The 15,400-nt window shown below is 39.2% G+C and overlaps 1 protein-coding gene and 1 long non-coding RNA gene across 2 annotated transcripts in view; both read right to left on the reverse strand.

Moving 5' to 3' along the window:
• Positions 1-3,537: 3,537 nt before the first annotated feature.
• The window catches only part of LOC131382844 (uncharacterized), a 44,004-nt gene continuing 32,141 nt past the window's right edge, over positions 3,538-15,400 (reverse strand). The window contains exons 2-3 of the long non-coding RNA XR_009212418.1: positions 4,372-4,485; positions 3,538-4,215 (exon numbers count right to left, since the gene is read on the reverse strand). This is a non-coding gene — a long non-coding RNA (uncharacterized LOC131382844). The remainder of the gene's footprint in view (positions 4,216-4,371; positions 4,486-15,400) is intronic.
• GJB7 (gap junction protein beta 7) lies at positions 9,038-9,717 on the reverse strand. The gene is given in 3 exon segments (XM_032154822.1): positions 9,038-9,235; positions 9,237-9,351; positions 9,353-9,717. Coding segments are annotated over 3 exon segments (678 nt in total).

A 15,400-nucleotide genomic window follows, 5' to 3' on the forward strand; every position in this document is an offset into this window, starting at 1 on the left:
TCGTGATCTGCCCACCTCGGCCTCCCAAAGTGTTGGGATTACAGGCGTGAGCCACTGCACCCAGCCGGCTTTAGGATGTTAACCAACTCCTTGACACTTAGAAGGATATACAGAGAATCTTGTTTATGTTTTTTTCAGTACACTTTTACATTATCCAAATACTTAAGTCATTCTTGGCAATCCTTGTTTGCTACTTCCAACCCTATTAAAACTGATCAGCTCATTAGATTTACTTATTTGAAGATTTTAAAACCTCAGCTGCAGCATTACAAAATTTTCTCTCAAGCATGTATACTCTCAAAGGAGAATTTCTAATCAAGGATGGCAGTTGGGTGTTCATTTATGCAGTTTAAAATTTGATCCTCACAACCACCCCTGCCCCATAAGAAGAGGAAAATTAGCAACCCCATTTTATAAAGACAGTGACATGGGAAAATTTAAAGACTTTTAACAGCAAACCTATAAAATAGGTCTCTGGCCCCTAGTTCAGAATGTTCTACATTGTCCTGGTTGATGACTGTTTTGCCATTTATTTCAAGGCAGAAGAATGAAGCTTGAGATTGTCAGAAATATATAGGGAAAGTTTTTAGGTTTTCATTGTAAATATAGGAAGTAGTGCAATACACTTCCCATTTCAGTAAATAAGGCAAAATTAGAAGTTATGTCATGTCATATATTGATGTCTTCAGTTTAAAAAGTCTATCACTATAAAATGAGAAACTGAAGTAATTCTAGTTTATTTCAACAAAATCTTGAGACCCGTATGAAAGGCAACATCTGCTCTGCTAGAAGTGAAAAGACCAGAAACCTAGAATGCTCTGTGTGATCATGATGTGCCCTTAGCTGCACAAAATAGAGGCTGGTTGGTTCTGTGTAATCCTTGAGCCTTAGGTGTATGTTGTTCGGACTGCCTTTCTCTAAGCTGATATCCCTGACAATGAGAGAAAAACTGAATTTTGATTTTAAAACTGTAATCTGGAACCCAGCATTCCTGTGGCCTAGCTACATTTTTTTTTTCTTTTTACTGACCAAGCTGTAACCTCTAGGCAGCTTCCCTCAGAAATACAACATTGAAGCAAAGGGAAGACATGCTCTCTTAGAGTTTTCAAGTCTCATACACAGAATTGGGCCCTCAGTTACAAAGTGACGAGCTCAAAGATCCTGGAAGAGAAGCTTGGGAAGCCCAAGGCTGAGGACTGGCTCTAGATAGAATAGGTAATATTTAATAAACAATTGTGTCAGCAACTGTTCTGAGCTCTTTGTATGGCAATTCATTTCTCATAACTAAGAAAGGAATTAGCTACCACTCGAGGTAACTCAGTCTTATTTGTGTTATCACCACCTGAGTATTCCAAGGGACTAGTGTGTTCTTGCTGAGTCAGGTTAACAATCCTAGATACTGCCTGAAGGAAAATTTATATAGTAGTCAATAGTGTGTATGTGTATGTACACACTATATACACACACCTTCAACAAAGCAAACATTGTGGTAGATTTTATAATCCTGTCAGGGTAGTTAGAAAGACCATGTCACCATTTGGCAAAATTTACATTCAAATCCTGTTACTACCTTGCTTTCTCTTCTTTATCAGAGGCCATGTTCATATTGGCTTCATCAAAAAAGTTACATACACTCCTTTTCAGCAAACGTGTATGCATAATAAATATTCAGATGTTCTTTGAGCACTTTTCTCAGAATATATTTTAATTAGGTGATTTGCTTCACTTGTAGCTGGAGTTGGTCTGGAGTGAAATTGGAAGTACAGTAACTTACATGGCTGCATATGAAGTAAGTTTAAAAGTGGAGGTGTGTGATGAGTCCATAAAGCTCATCAGTTTCATAGGCTAACTTAACGTATGTGTTGCTCAGTTGCTGAATTGCACAGGATTAAGAGGCCACAAGATGGAAAACTAACACTGGAAAGGAGTATGTACAGTTAAGGTCTGAAAATTGAACCAGAAATTACCTTCCCATTATTTTTTATTTATACTTTAAAGGGGACATGGGCTAATATATGGTAGTCATTTATATTTTGGGGTACTTACAAGTTAAACAGTTATTAAAGTACAGTTTTTTTTTTATTGGGAGATGACTATGACACATTAGCTATTGGTCCATTTTAGGATTACTAGACCAGCCTTCATAATGGAAAAAGGCTAAGGCCATCATGCTTTGATTATACATATTTAATTATCTAATAAGCTTTAAAGAAAAGTAACAGTTGGTCATTACTTGGATATGCCAGTATTCCAAAGATCTTTGAAAAAATGTTTTACAGGAAAGTTCTGGAAGACTGAATTTGGAGTTTTAAAAAAACTGAATTCTTGCTCAGTCACTTCAGGTAACTGGGCAAGTCACTGTATCATTCTAGGTTATAGTCTGATTTGTAAGTATTTTAAAGATTTCTTCCAATTCCAGAATATTGTGATTTTTTTACTTCATACAACACAGTTATGCTGAAAAATTCAGAAATTTGTTCATTGTTTTTGAGCAATTACTGTGGGTTAACGCCTGAAGGTAAAATGAAGGACATCGTTCTTACCTGCATTCAAAATGCTCACCATTTAGAGGGGGATACAAATGTGTAAGCAAATAACAGAGATAAGTGATATGATAAAGCCACGTATTGTTAATTATAATACCTAACATTTTAAAATAATCTCTACATGTCGTACTTTGCATGAGTCATATAATCTGTGCAGTGGCCCTGTGAGTTACGTATTATCACTTATCCCCATTTTACATTACATTTTGCTCTCTGACAGAAATATTTGTTCCAAGCCTTACAGTTTCTCAAGGTGGAGAAAAGAATTAAATCACACAAAATATTAAGTACCTCACAGGTACTAACTATAATGCCATGATTTTAAAGAAGATAAATCATATTATAACCAGTTCTTTGGGACTACCTAAATTGTCTATTGTAATGAGCTGTCCTGTCATATGTGAATTTATTTTTTAAAGATGATTCTGTTCATCAGAGATCTTTCTGTGGACTCAGGTTTAGATACAGCCAATACAAAGTCTTATTTTGCCATTGTCCAATATTTAGTTACTAGAACCATAGGATCTTGAAGAGTTTAAAAGAAATTTGGAATCCCAGCACTTTGGGAGACCGAGGCAGGCGGATCACGAGGTCAGGAGATCGAGACCACGGTGAAACCCCATCTCTACTAAAAATACAAAAAAATTAGCCGGGCGTGGTGACGGGCACCTGTAGTCCCAGCTACTCGGAGAGGCTGAGGCAGGAGAATGGCGTGAACCCGGGAGGCGGAGCTTGCAATGAGCCGAGATTGCGCCACTGCACTCCAGCCTGGGCAACAGAGCGAGACTCTGTCTCAAAAAAAAAAAAAAATTTGGAGGTCATCTAGCTATACCTTCTATATAATCCAGAAATATTATTGAACATCTTATTCAATGTTAGGGAATCTCACCACTTTATTGGGCAACCATTTCATTGAGGCAGTTCAAATTAATAAAATTTTCCAATTATTAGGTAAAAAAAAAAAAACTTTTATTTTCAGCCATTGGTCCTGGTTCTGCAACCTTGAAACACAAAATGAGTTGTCTTTGAAGCATTGGGAAAATAATTCACTATAGTCTGGACACAAACCTTTGTTAATACAGCTATAAATGAACTCAAAAAAGTCTCATACTACACTTTGCTCATGTTAAGGTGGTGGACAGCTAAAATTCCAAGGAATTTATGTCGTGAACTAATATCATCTTGGTCTCATACTAAAATCTTAAATCTTGGTGCAGAATGATTGCTTGTTCCATTTCACCTGACTTAAATTCTGAACAAAATTATCCCCTGCTGAGATTTTTTACGTTTCAATTTTAAATGTTTCAATTCAATTTTTTAAATGTTTCAATTTTTAAATGTTTCAAATACTAGGCATTTCTTTTGTCTTCAGTTGATATAGGCATGCCTTCTGTTTCTTCCTCCTAGTCACTAATGTGAATGTACTCTGGAACTGTTAGGAGCAGTAAGTAAAAGAAATTAACGAGTCAGTGATTTATATCAGGTAGGAGTTAAGTTGTCTCTCACATAACAACAACAAACAGACAGTAGGAGAACAGGCAGTTCGAGGCTGATAAGGCAATTTCATAATGGCATCAGTGTCCCAGAAGCCTGCCTATCTTCTTCAGAAGGTCTGACATCCATTTTCAGTGTCACCTCATGGCAGAAAGATGTTCCCGGCAACATGAACCTATGATGTTTCAGGCAAGAAGGGGTGGGGGTGGGAGAAAGATGCATGCAAACTAGGTCAGTACAATTTTTAAGCAACTTTCCCCAAAGCACCTTGTTGCTTTGACAAGAAGATAGTCACACAGCTACCTCTACATGCAGAGACTTTAAAATATACCTTTTTAGCTGGGCATGTTGACATCCCCAACAAAATCTGGATTAAGTGGAGAGGGAAGAGGAACACAACTTTTTCTTCCAAGAAACGTTGAGCTCCTAAGTGCAGGGACCTAACCTGTGGGGATATAGGGATATAAAGAGATGAATAAGACAAAGTCCTTGACCATAATCACCTTCATTAATTTTTAATATCAAATTAATGTAATTAGGAACAATCTTCTTTAAGAGGATTGGCTTATCGGGTTTGTTTATCTTCCACAGAAAGTCAAATCTCAAGTTACTGCACTTTTCTTTGAGATAAATATGAATGAAAACTCTTGGCTAACCTAGTGATTAATACCTCTTTCAATCACAGGGGATTACTGATCATCTATTTAGTTAACATTTTTATACCAAGAATGTGGTAGTTGTATTGCTTAATATTTGTCTGCTCTGGCCCCAATCCACAGCACAGAGTTTAATAGTGACCTTTTACAAAAGAAGAGGAATCAAGTCCACTTTTTCAATGTCCTATGATTGATTCATCCCCAATTCTACACCACAACCATTCTCTCTCTCTACTCTGATAGGAGGCATTAATATATGAAGGTTTTTTAAGATAAAGTATTAACAGAAATTACATATTTCCTCTGAACATTTTTCCTTTTTAATAGAAAAAAAATTAAAAATTCTTTGTAGCTGGAGCAGGATTTGATACTTCACCTTTAAATGGGAATATTGACCTATGTCAGTAACATCCAGAACTCATTTTACTTTGCTTTCAAACAATATTTGGGAACAGTATAGTATTTTTAAAAGATAAGCATCTCAGAAAGTTGTTTATTAGACTAACACTGTGGAAACAAGATGGGTCTGCAGAAAATTCACAGAGCTCCTCACAGTCACCAATATCTTTTACAGCCAAAGGAAGATTTGCTTTGTGAAAAAAGGTCCAATTTATATTAGAGAAAGTGCTTCTAGCAGGTCTTTCCTAGAATACCTTCCTTGGGCTTTTGTCATAAAAATTCAGTTGAATTCTGACATGTTTTGCCTCTACGTGCTCCACCACTGCTTCTTTCTTTCCTCATTAGTTTTTTTGTTTCATTTAATACAGGGTCTTGTCCAGGCGTGGTGGCTCAGGCCTGTAATGCCAGCACTTTGGGAAGCTGAGGTGGGTGGATCACCTGAGGTCAGGAGTTCGAGACCAGCCTGGCCAACATGGCAAACCCTGTCTCTACTAAAAATACAAAAGTTAGCCGGGTATGTTGGTGGGCACCTATAATCCTAGCTACTCGGGAGGCTGAGGCAGGAGAATTGCTTGAACCTGAGAGATGGAGGTCGCAGTGAGCCAAGATCATGCCACTGCACTTCACTCTGGGGGACAGAGCAAGACTATGTTTCAAAAAAAAAAAAAAAGACGGAGTCTTGCTCTGTCACCCAGGCTGGATGCAGTGGCGCGATCATAGCCCACCTCAAGTTTGAATTCCTAAGCTCAAGGGATCCTCCTGCCTTGGCCTCCCAAAGTTCTGGAAATACAGGCATAAGCCACTGCACTTGCCCTCTAATCAGTCTTTTAAAGAGCTATGAAGTGTTCCTCACTTCTGTGCTCTGTGCAGTGTTAAATATACAAACAAAATAAACTAGGAATAAATTGACATCAGTATTTAAGAAAAGTGTTACATGTATATGATGGGATATGAGCTAGAATAAGGAGAGGCAGGGCACTATAGGCTTTTAAATTATTAAAATTTTGCATTATACAGGAAAGAAAGTTATGAAGAAGGTGGCTTTATTGGGACTCTCAGTTACAAGACACAGAAATCCAACCTGAACCAGCTTAAGCAAAAAGGAATTTATCTTTCATGTAACTAACCACAGAAAGGTTAGGGGTAGAGCCAGGCTCGGGGACAATGGGATTGAGGAGTTCAAACATCCTCAAGTCTTTGCCTTTTTCTCCCTCCTCTCTCATCTTCACGGTCTTTTTTCTAGATTGGCTTCATTCCATTGGGAAGACTGGAACCACAGCCACTTAGAGCTCTGGGCATTCTTTTGTACAAGTGCTTGAAAACATTTCCTCCCAGCTCTAATGAGAACTCCTGTTGCCAGGAACAAGGTCTGTAACTAGAAAGAGTATGGGACAAGTGCAGAGCAGTCCGAATAATCACTGCAAGCTGGGAGTGGCTTAAATGAAATTAGGGAGACCTCTGTTTAGTGATCTGGGAAGACCTATGGTTGATTTTTCAATCTGCCTGTACTAGTTGCATGTCCCTGAAGAAAAGTGACTGCTTTTTCCTCATCTCCAAGGTTACTGTCTGCTCTATGGACACCAGAAGATTTCGGAGTAGAACAGTTGAGGTGGGCCAGTGAGACCAGGACACAGGTGTAAGATACTTCACCCTCCGTGAGCCTTAACAGAAATGGACATTTTCTTGAGCAGGAATTATGCATTAAATCTTGGGATGTACATAGCACAGTGTCTTGCTCCCAGGTACTCAATAAATATTAATTTACCAACAAGAGAAACAATATTGTACAAATTAACTGCCAATTTCTCTCAGTCAAATACTTTGGGTCCTCACTGACCCCAAGAAAGCCATCAGAATGTTTTCATAGGAAACTCACTTTGTAAATTAAGGTACTACCAGCAAGACTCAAGGAACGAAAATCACTCATCTTCCTATTTAAACATCTTCAATGCCATTGCCCTTGCTCACATTACCTTTCAGTTTCTTTTCTATACAAAGTGGAAATGCAAAGAATATATAGCCAAGCAGTTGGACTTTTTGGTTAGGCAGAATTTGCCATAACTGATGTGAAGAGGATGAGCTCCCCCAAAATACTTTTGGCATCAAACATCCTCAGACTGACAAAGTCCCTTGTTTCTATTCCAGTCCTGCATTCTGAAACCCTGTTTTCTAGATTCTGTGCCGTGATCAGGGTCTCAAAAACCTTAAATTTCTTTTAACCACCTATTATTTTCGCACATACACACACGAAATTCATGATTACCTGCATTCATGCAGGCTAGATGTTTTCGTGTTCAATGATAAAATACATGTTTGTAAGCTCAAGTCCAGCAGTGATCTGTGGTATAAATTGAAGAAAGGGGTAAACCACAAATTTCACCTTTCTCTCTGTTGTCTAGAACACAGTCTTTAAGATGGAGATAATGACCACTGCTGCTGACATAGTCTGTAGACCACATAATGACCCAAATAACCTTCATTGCGCATGACTTGTAATGAGATTATATTCTAAAGAGGGCAAGGCGTGGAAGACATAATTGGTTTTTAGTTAAAATTACATTTTTATGCCCTGACTTTCTGTTAAATTCTCGAGGGAGAATAATAATTTCTTAGCTATCTTTACCAAGCAGTGTTGCAAATCCTGTTCTAAAGTTGTCAGAACATGTTTTATTTCACATAGTAATCATACCCACTGCAGTCTAGCAAAGATACCAATGACAGCCAAAGAGCATTGTGAAATACCCTTATTTTTATTCTGAAGAAATGTACATGTGTTAGAGTATTAAATCCAAAGAGAACGTATCTGTGAATTTCTAGAAAAATTTAAGTAAAGAAAGTTCTAGTCTTCAAAACAAGTAATAAACTTTTAAAACATTTTTGCACCACTGTAACAACATAGTACGCATTTTACTATCTGTCCTAGAGGGAGATATACTAGTAAATTATAGGCAAACTATGACTTACAGTATAGTACATAGTGAATTCCTGATTATGAAAGGTTCAACAGTATGAATATTTACGAAGTATTTCAATGTTCTTTTGGTTAAATAGAAGTCTTAAGTAATTATCAAGTGGGTACATTCTTTTTCTGTGGCCTCCACTTCCTATCAATGTGTTGCCTTCTGGGGGACCTGCCTTCCTTTCTGACTCTAGAGTGACCCTTTCGGATGTCTGCTGGTTCAGGCTTAAGTGGGATACCTCCCAGTAATATTTGTACTTAATTTGGAGACCACTGAAATGATAGCTTTCCTCCCTCTCCTCTATTCCACTTATATCCAAGGATCCCTGAGTCGGCAAGAGACCTGGGCTCTGTGGCCTTTTCCCTAGGCGGGATCCTGTCCCACAGTGTTTCCCTGCAGAGATTGAGTAGGACAGGGAGTGGGGCCTTGGCTGCCACTTTGGAAAGATTGCCAGCTCCTTCATTTCAGCTCGGAGGCCATCACATTTGCCTAAAGTGTCACTTTTTATATTTTCCAGTTCATTGTGCACCAATTGTAATGAGATCGAAAAAACAGAAAACTGACACAGGGTTTCTTTTTTTTTTTTTTCCCCTGAAAAATCTAAGCTCTTAAAAGAATCCTGTTAGATTTCTTCAGACTAATTTGCAATTACCTATTCTAAAACAACTAATGTTATCCACATACTGGAGAACCCTACAACAAAACAATGAGACCTCTGTCTAGAGCTCATAACTGAAAGCATATTGACAATGTAAAAAAATTCCTCCCAAATGATACTAAGGCTGACATGCTTTGTCTTCCAACTCAGCTTAGGCCTTGCTGAGGAGGGATGCAGGTTTTCTTTGTTTAACCCTCTTGTGTGTCACAAAGTAGCTTTGCTTCAGGTAGCAGGAGTGTGTTTATGGCCAAGTGTGAATGATGATTCTGGAGTAGGGGAGGGGTCCCTCTCCTACCACATTCAACATATCTGAGGCTGTGGCACTCACACACTGAGGACTTGAAGTTTTTTTTAATATTTTTGGAGAAAGCACTTAATAAAGCACTTGAGAACCAAAAAACTCAGTTCAATGAAATTCAACACAATACACAAGCATGAGGTGATGACCAAGAAGAGGATGAAGATTGTCTTCTCAGTGGGTTTGGAGACGAAGCAGTCCACAGTGTTGGGACAAGGCTTTAATCACACTTTTCAAATCACACTTTATAAGGTAGGGAACACTAAAGCCATCATATAGCTTATAAAATAAAGCAAGGAAGCCAATTTCAAAACCAGTTTTAACAATGAGGCTGATAAGTGTACCATAGGCCCCCATCCGTTGTACCTGAGCTGACATAGAGTTTCTTTCTGTGCCTTTTCTCTCTACCCTCACGATAGGCTACATGTAAAACCACCAGAAGCAAAGGTGTGGAGACCATGATCAGTTGTAAGGCCCAAAATCTGACTTGGGAAATGGGGAAGAAGTCATCAAAACACACATTTTCACAACCGGGCTGTCTACTGTTGCACTCAAACTCTTTCTGCTCATCTTTCCACACGTGCTCTGCTGCCACCATGTAGACCAGCAAACAGAAGACAAACACGACAGCCAGCCAAATCCATCTGATCCCAGTGGAGTATTTATTTACTCCACTCAGGAGATCTCTGAGGAATATCCAACTCATGACTTAGGCTCAAAAGAAGGCAAGACTCTGCAAAATAAGACAATTTCATCTGGATTCATTTATTTATATTCTACAGATCATTTCTACTATTTGAGGGATTATGTGAGATAAATTACAATTTCTGCATTATAACAACTCTGGTGGTTTAGGGGTCTCTAAGAATCCCGAAGGATATGCTGTCTTACATATAAGGAGATGATACAACTGGTCCATGGACATAATTAATCCCATGTCCACTTTAATTTGAGATTTGGTTGGTCATCTACCCTGCCGCCCACTACCCCATTTTCAAACAATTCTGTGTTTGGCAAAATCTTTCCAGTTTATTGCTTCCCTCTAAAGATGGATGGGTCATGTTACTGATATGAAGAGAATTAGATATGAATATCAAGGTGATCCTGGTATCTTGAGATGTCCTTCACATGCCAGATTGTTGACGCTATAGTCTCTGCTCACTTTCTCAAATTCGTTAATGACCCTCCCAATCCTTAAGGTTTATTACCTGCCCCTACTTCTTCTTGGTTCCCATATCCCATATCAGCAGCTCAGCTTGCCACCAATTTGATAATGAAAAGTGAAGCTCTCCAATACAAACTTCCTTAAACTCTGCTCCCTCACCCTCCAGACTGACATATTCATACCCAATTTACCTTCTTTATCCAGTTTGAAGGAGAGTCTCCCTCTTCTTGCCCCAAAATAATCATTCACACTCAACATCCCATTCTTGATCTATCAGTTTTCCGTGTTTTGTATTCTGTGGTCTTCAATCTCCCCTGTCTCCTTTCTCTCAGTATACAAATATGCTTAAGTGTTGTCCATTTTTAGTGGGGGAGAGGGAGAATCTTCATAGCTTATCTTGCTGACAGTCTTTCTTCCTTTATTCCTCATTTCTACTTCCTCAACTGTTATTTACTCCTCAACTCATTGAGTCTAGTTTTTCTGCTCATCATTGTACTTAACGTTTATGCTAAAGTTAGCACTGTCATGCAACTGCCAAATCTTCTGGACACTTGGATTTTATGTAATTTTCCTGTGACATTTGACACTGTTGCCTGTGCTTGCATTCCTGAAACTTCTTCAGACTTAAGTTCTATACCACTCTACCCTCTCTTCTTGTTTCACTCCTCCTGATTCTTTCATCTTCGTTTTTGTTGTCCACCTCTTAAGAATTCTGTCCTTTGCTCTTTTCTTACTCTTTATGCTCTCCCTAGAAAATCTCATCCCCATGGATTCGACTTCTGCTTTCACCTTCCTGACTCTCCCTAAATCTACATAGTTCCGTGCCTCATGATGATCACCTAAATGTCCCACAAGAATTCTGAACTTGATACATCTACAACTGAATTTATTCTTTTCCTTGCCCTTCAATTTCATTCTTATTGAATGGCATCACCAACACCCAAGTGCCCGTCAGAAATCTCATATTCATCCTAGACTCCTCTCTCATGACCCTTTTTTAATTGCCCACAAAGTTCTTCAGATTCCTCCTAAATGCATCTCAAATCCATCTCCAGGTCACTGCTGAAATCTCTGTCACTCCTACAACTCTCATTAGGTTCTATTTCCAGTCTCATCATCTCCTCTCCTCCCCTCCCCTTCTAGTACATCCACGATGCTATTTAATTCTCTTAAACTTCTTCACATCTCTTGCTCTTTTCTCAGTAAAAGCTAATAAGAATCTGAAGAGCCTTCTTTTTCATTTCAGTGACATTTTCTTTCTGGCACTGACTGCTTCCATCTTATCACTGAACTCCGTGGGATGGGCCTGACTCATTGTTTGTTGGGTCCATGATATGCTCAGAACTCTGTTCTGTGCTTTTGAGTTGATCTCTCAAAACCACTCTGAAAGGTGGCTTTTGTTTTTGTTTTTGTTTTGTCTTTGTTTGCCTTATGATGGTGGTTGTTTTGTTCTTGCAAATGAAAAGGCAGACTCAGAAATGAAGACACTTTCTCAAGGTCACAAAGTAAGATGCAGAGCAGGGCTCAAGTCTAATTTCCATTATCTGACAGCAAGGTTTCTCAACACTTGCACCATACACATTTTGGGCTGATTAATTCTTTGTTTCAGCAGCTGTCCTGTGCATTGTAGGAAGTTTAGTAGCATCTCTGGCCCCTAGCATCTAGAAACCAGTAGCCAACCCTGTCCCCTACCATTTGTGACAACAAAAAATGTCTCCATATATTTTCAAATGTCCCCTGGAGAGAGGAGACAAAATCTTCCCAGTTGAGAGCCACTGCTTTAACTTTCTACCATGACCAGTAGATATGGGCTAGAGCTCCAGGCCTGCCACGAATTTCCTTTATAATTTCTCAGGTGAAAACTTTGCCTTTTCAGGTCCTGTTTCCTATTACAATAATTAATACTTCTTATTTTCTGCATAGACGCAGCCAAAAGAGAATCATGGAAATGGTGGTGTGAGTGGAAACGGAGTTAAGAAAACTGAGATGTTCCAACAGCACACATGTTGGGAGCATAATACATGTTCTCTTACAGAGGAAGCAATGTAGAGCAAGTCCACATTCCAGAGCCCTGAGAAGGCAAATGAAGGCTAAGAGGTATTTTCAGGGAAAACAAAGCTACGTGTACACAATGCCCTATTCAGCGGGGAATAAATACTTCAATGTCCTTGGTTTTCAGGACACAAACAAAATTGTATTAAATCAAAAGGATTCTTATGCCTACCGGAAAGGTTAATGTCTTCATGAATTATTAAAACAAAGCCCCAAAGATTAAAAAGGAAAAAATATATTATGTTTCCCTATGACATGTATCATTGGGCGTTTGTCCATATTACTCAAGAGGATATTTATGTAATCTTACTAAACATTTGAAAGTACCTTGTTGGGCATTTTAGAGGTAGGAGGAAGGTAAACTGTGTTGCTAAAAGAAAGGCAACAAAAAAAAAGTGACTGATCTTTGAATAGAATCAGAGGATGATGGCATCAAATGTCATAATTATGACTTATTTTATAAATGTCCATCCTATTTAAAAATTTTTTTTTTTTCAGACAGAGTCTCACTGTTGCTCAGGCTAGAGTGCAGCGGTGCAATCTCAGCTCACTACAACCTCCACCTCCCGGGTTCAAGCAATTCTCCTGCCTCAGCCTCCCAAGTAGCTGAGATTGCAGGTGCCCGCCACCACGGCTGGCTAATTTTTGTATTTCTAGTAGAGACGGAGTTTCACCATATTGGCCAGGCTGGTCTCGAACTCCTGACCTTGCGATCCGCCCACCTCAGCCTCCCAAAGTGCTGGGATTACAGGCATGAGCCACTGTGCCTGGCCCCTATTTTCAAATTTTTTGCTGATGGAAAGACAATGACATTCTTATTCTTTACAATAAGAATATACAAAATTAAATCTGAAAAAATAAACCTAATAAACAATATGAAATCAGAGACCTATCACTCTTTCATATGTATATATTTGGTTCTTGTAACAATTGGAGAAAGCTGTTTATAGAATAATGTTTACAAAGCAAGCCAATTAACAGACATCTGGAAGGTTACCATGTCGGAAAATCATATAGTGAATCCTTTTAAATCTTTCTTGCCTCTATATATGTCAATGACTCCCAAATTATGTATCTCCAGTGCAGACCTCTCATCTCTGACTTTCAGCTGCCTTCTTGTCATCTCCAATAGGATGTCATCTCATAAACTTAAAATATTCAAAAGTGAAATCTTGCCAGTACTTTCTTCACTTTATGCCTCCCATCCAAAGCACTGATCCTTCTCAGTGTTCTCTGCTTCAGTAAATTGCACCACCATCCGCCCAAGTGTTGAAGCCAGAAACTTGGAAGTCATTCTTCATCCTTCTCTCTGCCTCAAACCCCACATCCAATCTACATTCAAGGCCAAAGTTTTTACCTTTGAAATACATACCAAAACTATTCACTCTTTTCATCTGCGCTTCCACCACTCTAATCCAAGCCACCTTCATCTCCTGCCTGGAACACCATAATAGCTTCCTATCTGTCACTCTGTTTCTCATTCTTGCCCCCTCCAACCCATTATCCATTCAGATTAACTTTTAAAATGGAGACTGTATATTCTCATTTCTCTGCCCTACCATGGTTTTCTGTTGCATTGAGGGTAGGGGAAAAAAGGCCAAACACCTATCTGGACAACAAAAGCCTGTGTAGTGGTGCCCATGCCTGCATCTCCAACCTTGTCTTGCACATTTCCAAAGGATACTGGATTCCAGACATACTTTCCTTCTTTCAGTTTCTCCTTTAGACACTACATCCATTCTGTTCCTCCTTCCTACAATACTCCGGTCCCCTTAACCTGAATCAGAGTGGCTTTCCCTGACCCCACTAATCTAAATTAGGTCTTCCTTGGTATTCTTGTTCATTATGTTGGCTTTTTTTCCTTCATGCCACTTATAAGTTGTAATCATATACTTATTTTTGTGATTAATATCTGTACAGACCACATGTTCTTTAAGAGAAGGAACTAGAGTTGCCAGATGAAGCAAAAATGTAGAATGCACAGGAAATTTTGAATTTCAGATACTACACAGAACAATTGATTCTCAGTACACCAATTTACGAAGCAACCTTCTGAGTAATAATTTTTTTCTTGCTGAAATTGTTTATGCTGTGCAAGGAAGTCCTCCTGAAATTAGATACAAGAGTTCCAGTTCCTGGAGATGCATTTTATAAATCAGGTCCCTGGGCTTGGCTCATGTGGATGAATCCCTTAGAATAGATTGAACTCTGAGTAAACAATATGCCTGACTTTCTGAACTTTTGGAACTGAGTGCCAGTTCTGATTGTGATGACACTGTTGAGACCCCTGTTGAGCAGCCCACTTGTTCTTCTCTTATTGCAGGATGAGCTTTGTCACACCAGCAACTTCTTGCCCAACACTGGAGGCTTTAACTTCCTGCGAGGTTCAGGCAATGTCAAGCTGGTCTCTGGGAGGAAGACAGGCAAGGCTACCCACATAAATACTGTCCAAAAAGCCCTTGCACTGCTAGGAGCTAGAGAGCTGCTTCGTCATTCCCCAAAAGTGCTGGTTTGAAACTTGTGTTTGAGGAGCACTGGATTTCCAATTGCCTTGCAGACTGCCAGCGACACTCCCTGAAAAATCCATCAGCCTTCATACCCAGCTCCTTTCACCTCTTAGTAACAATAATGCTCATCCTTGGGCACTTGACCATTTCTGCAGCATTTCACAGCATCTCATCCAATGCTTACCTCCATCCTCAGTAGTAAGCAGGATGTATGGTAGGACCTTCATTTTAGTGATGGAAAAACTGAAAAACCCAAAGAAGTGGGAGACTCATCCAACATTCCCAATAAGTCAGTAGCAAATCCAGCAGGAGAAGAACCCAAGTTCTGCCTGGCTAGTCTCTACTCTCCCCTGAGTGCTGGATTCTCTGGTACATTCATAACTCTGTTCTGCCTTGCACACAAATAATCTAACCCCTGAAGAAAAGCATTTCCTCCCATGGGCATCTTTCCATCTCTGAGTCCTGTTGTGCCTGCTGACACTAGCAAACTCTAATTCCCCGTTTGGATGAGGCATTTTTATTTTTGAAGATGGCCTATTTGGAAAATCCCTAAAACAGTGTTTCCCAAATCCAGGATCTGTGGCCCCCTGAGGGTTTGTTGTTATATTCTCAAGTGTCTACGAGAAGTTTATATGTACGTTCATATTCCTAAGCTGTTAAAAAAC

Source organism: Hylobates moloch, unplaced genomic scaffold, assembly GCF_009828535.3.
Source record: "Hylobates moloch isolate HMO894 unplaced genomic scaffold, HMol_V3 SCAFFOLD_2, whole genome shotgun sequence".
Taxonomy (NCBI): domain Eukaryota; kingdom Metazoa; phylum Chordata; class Mammalia; order Primates; family Hylobatidae; genus Hylobates; species Hylobates moloch.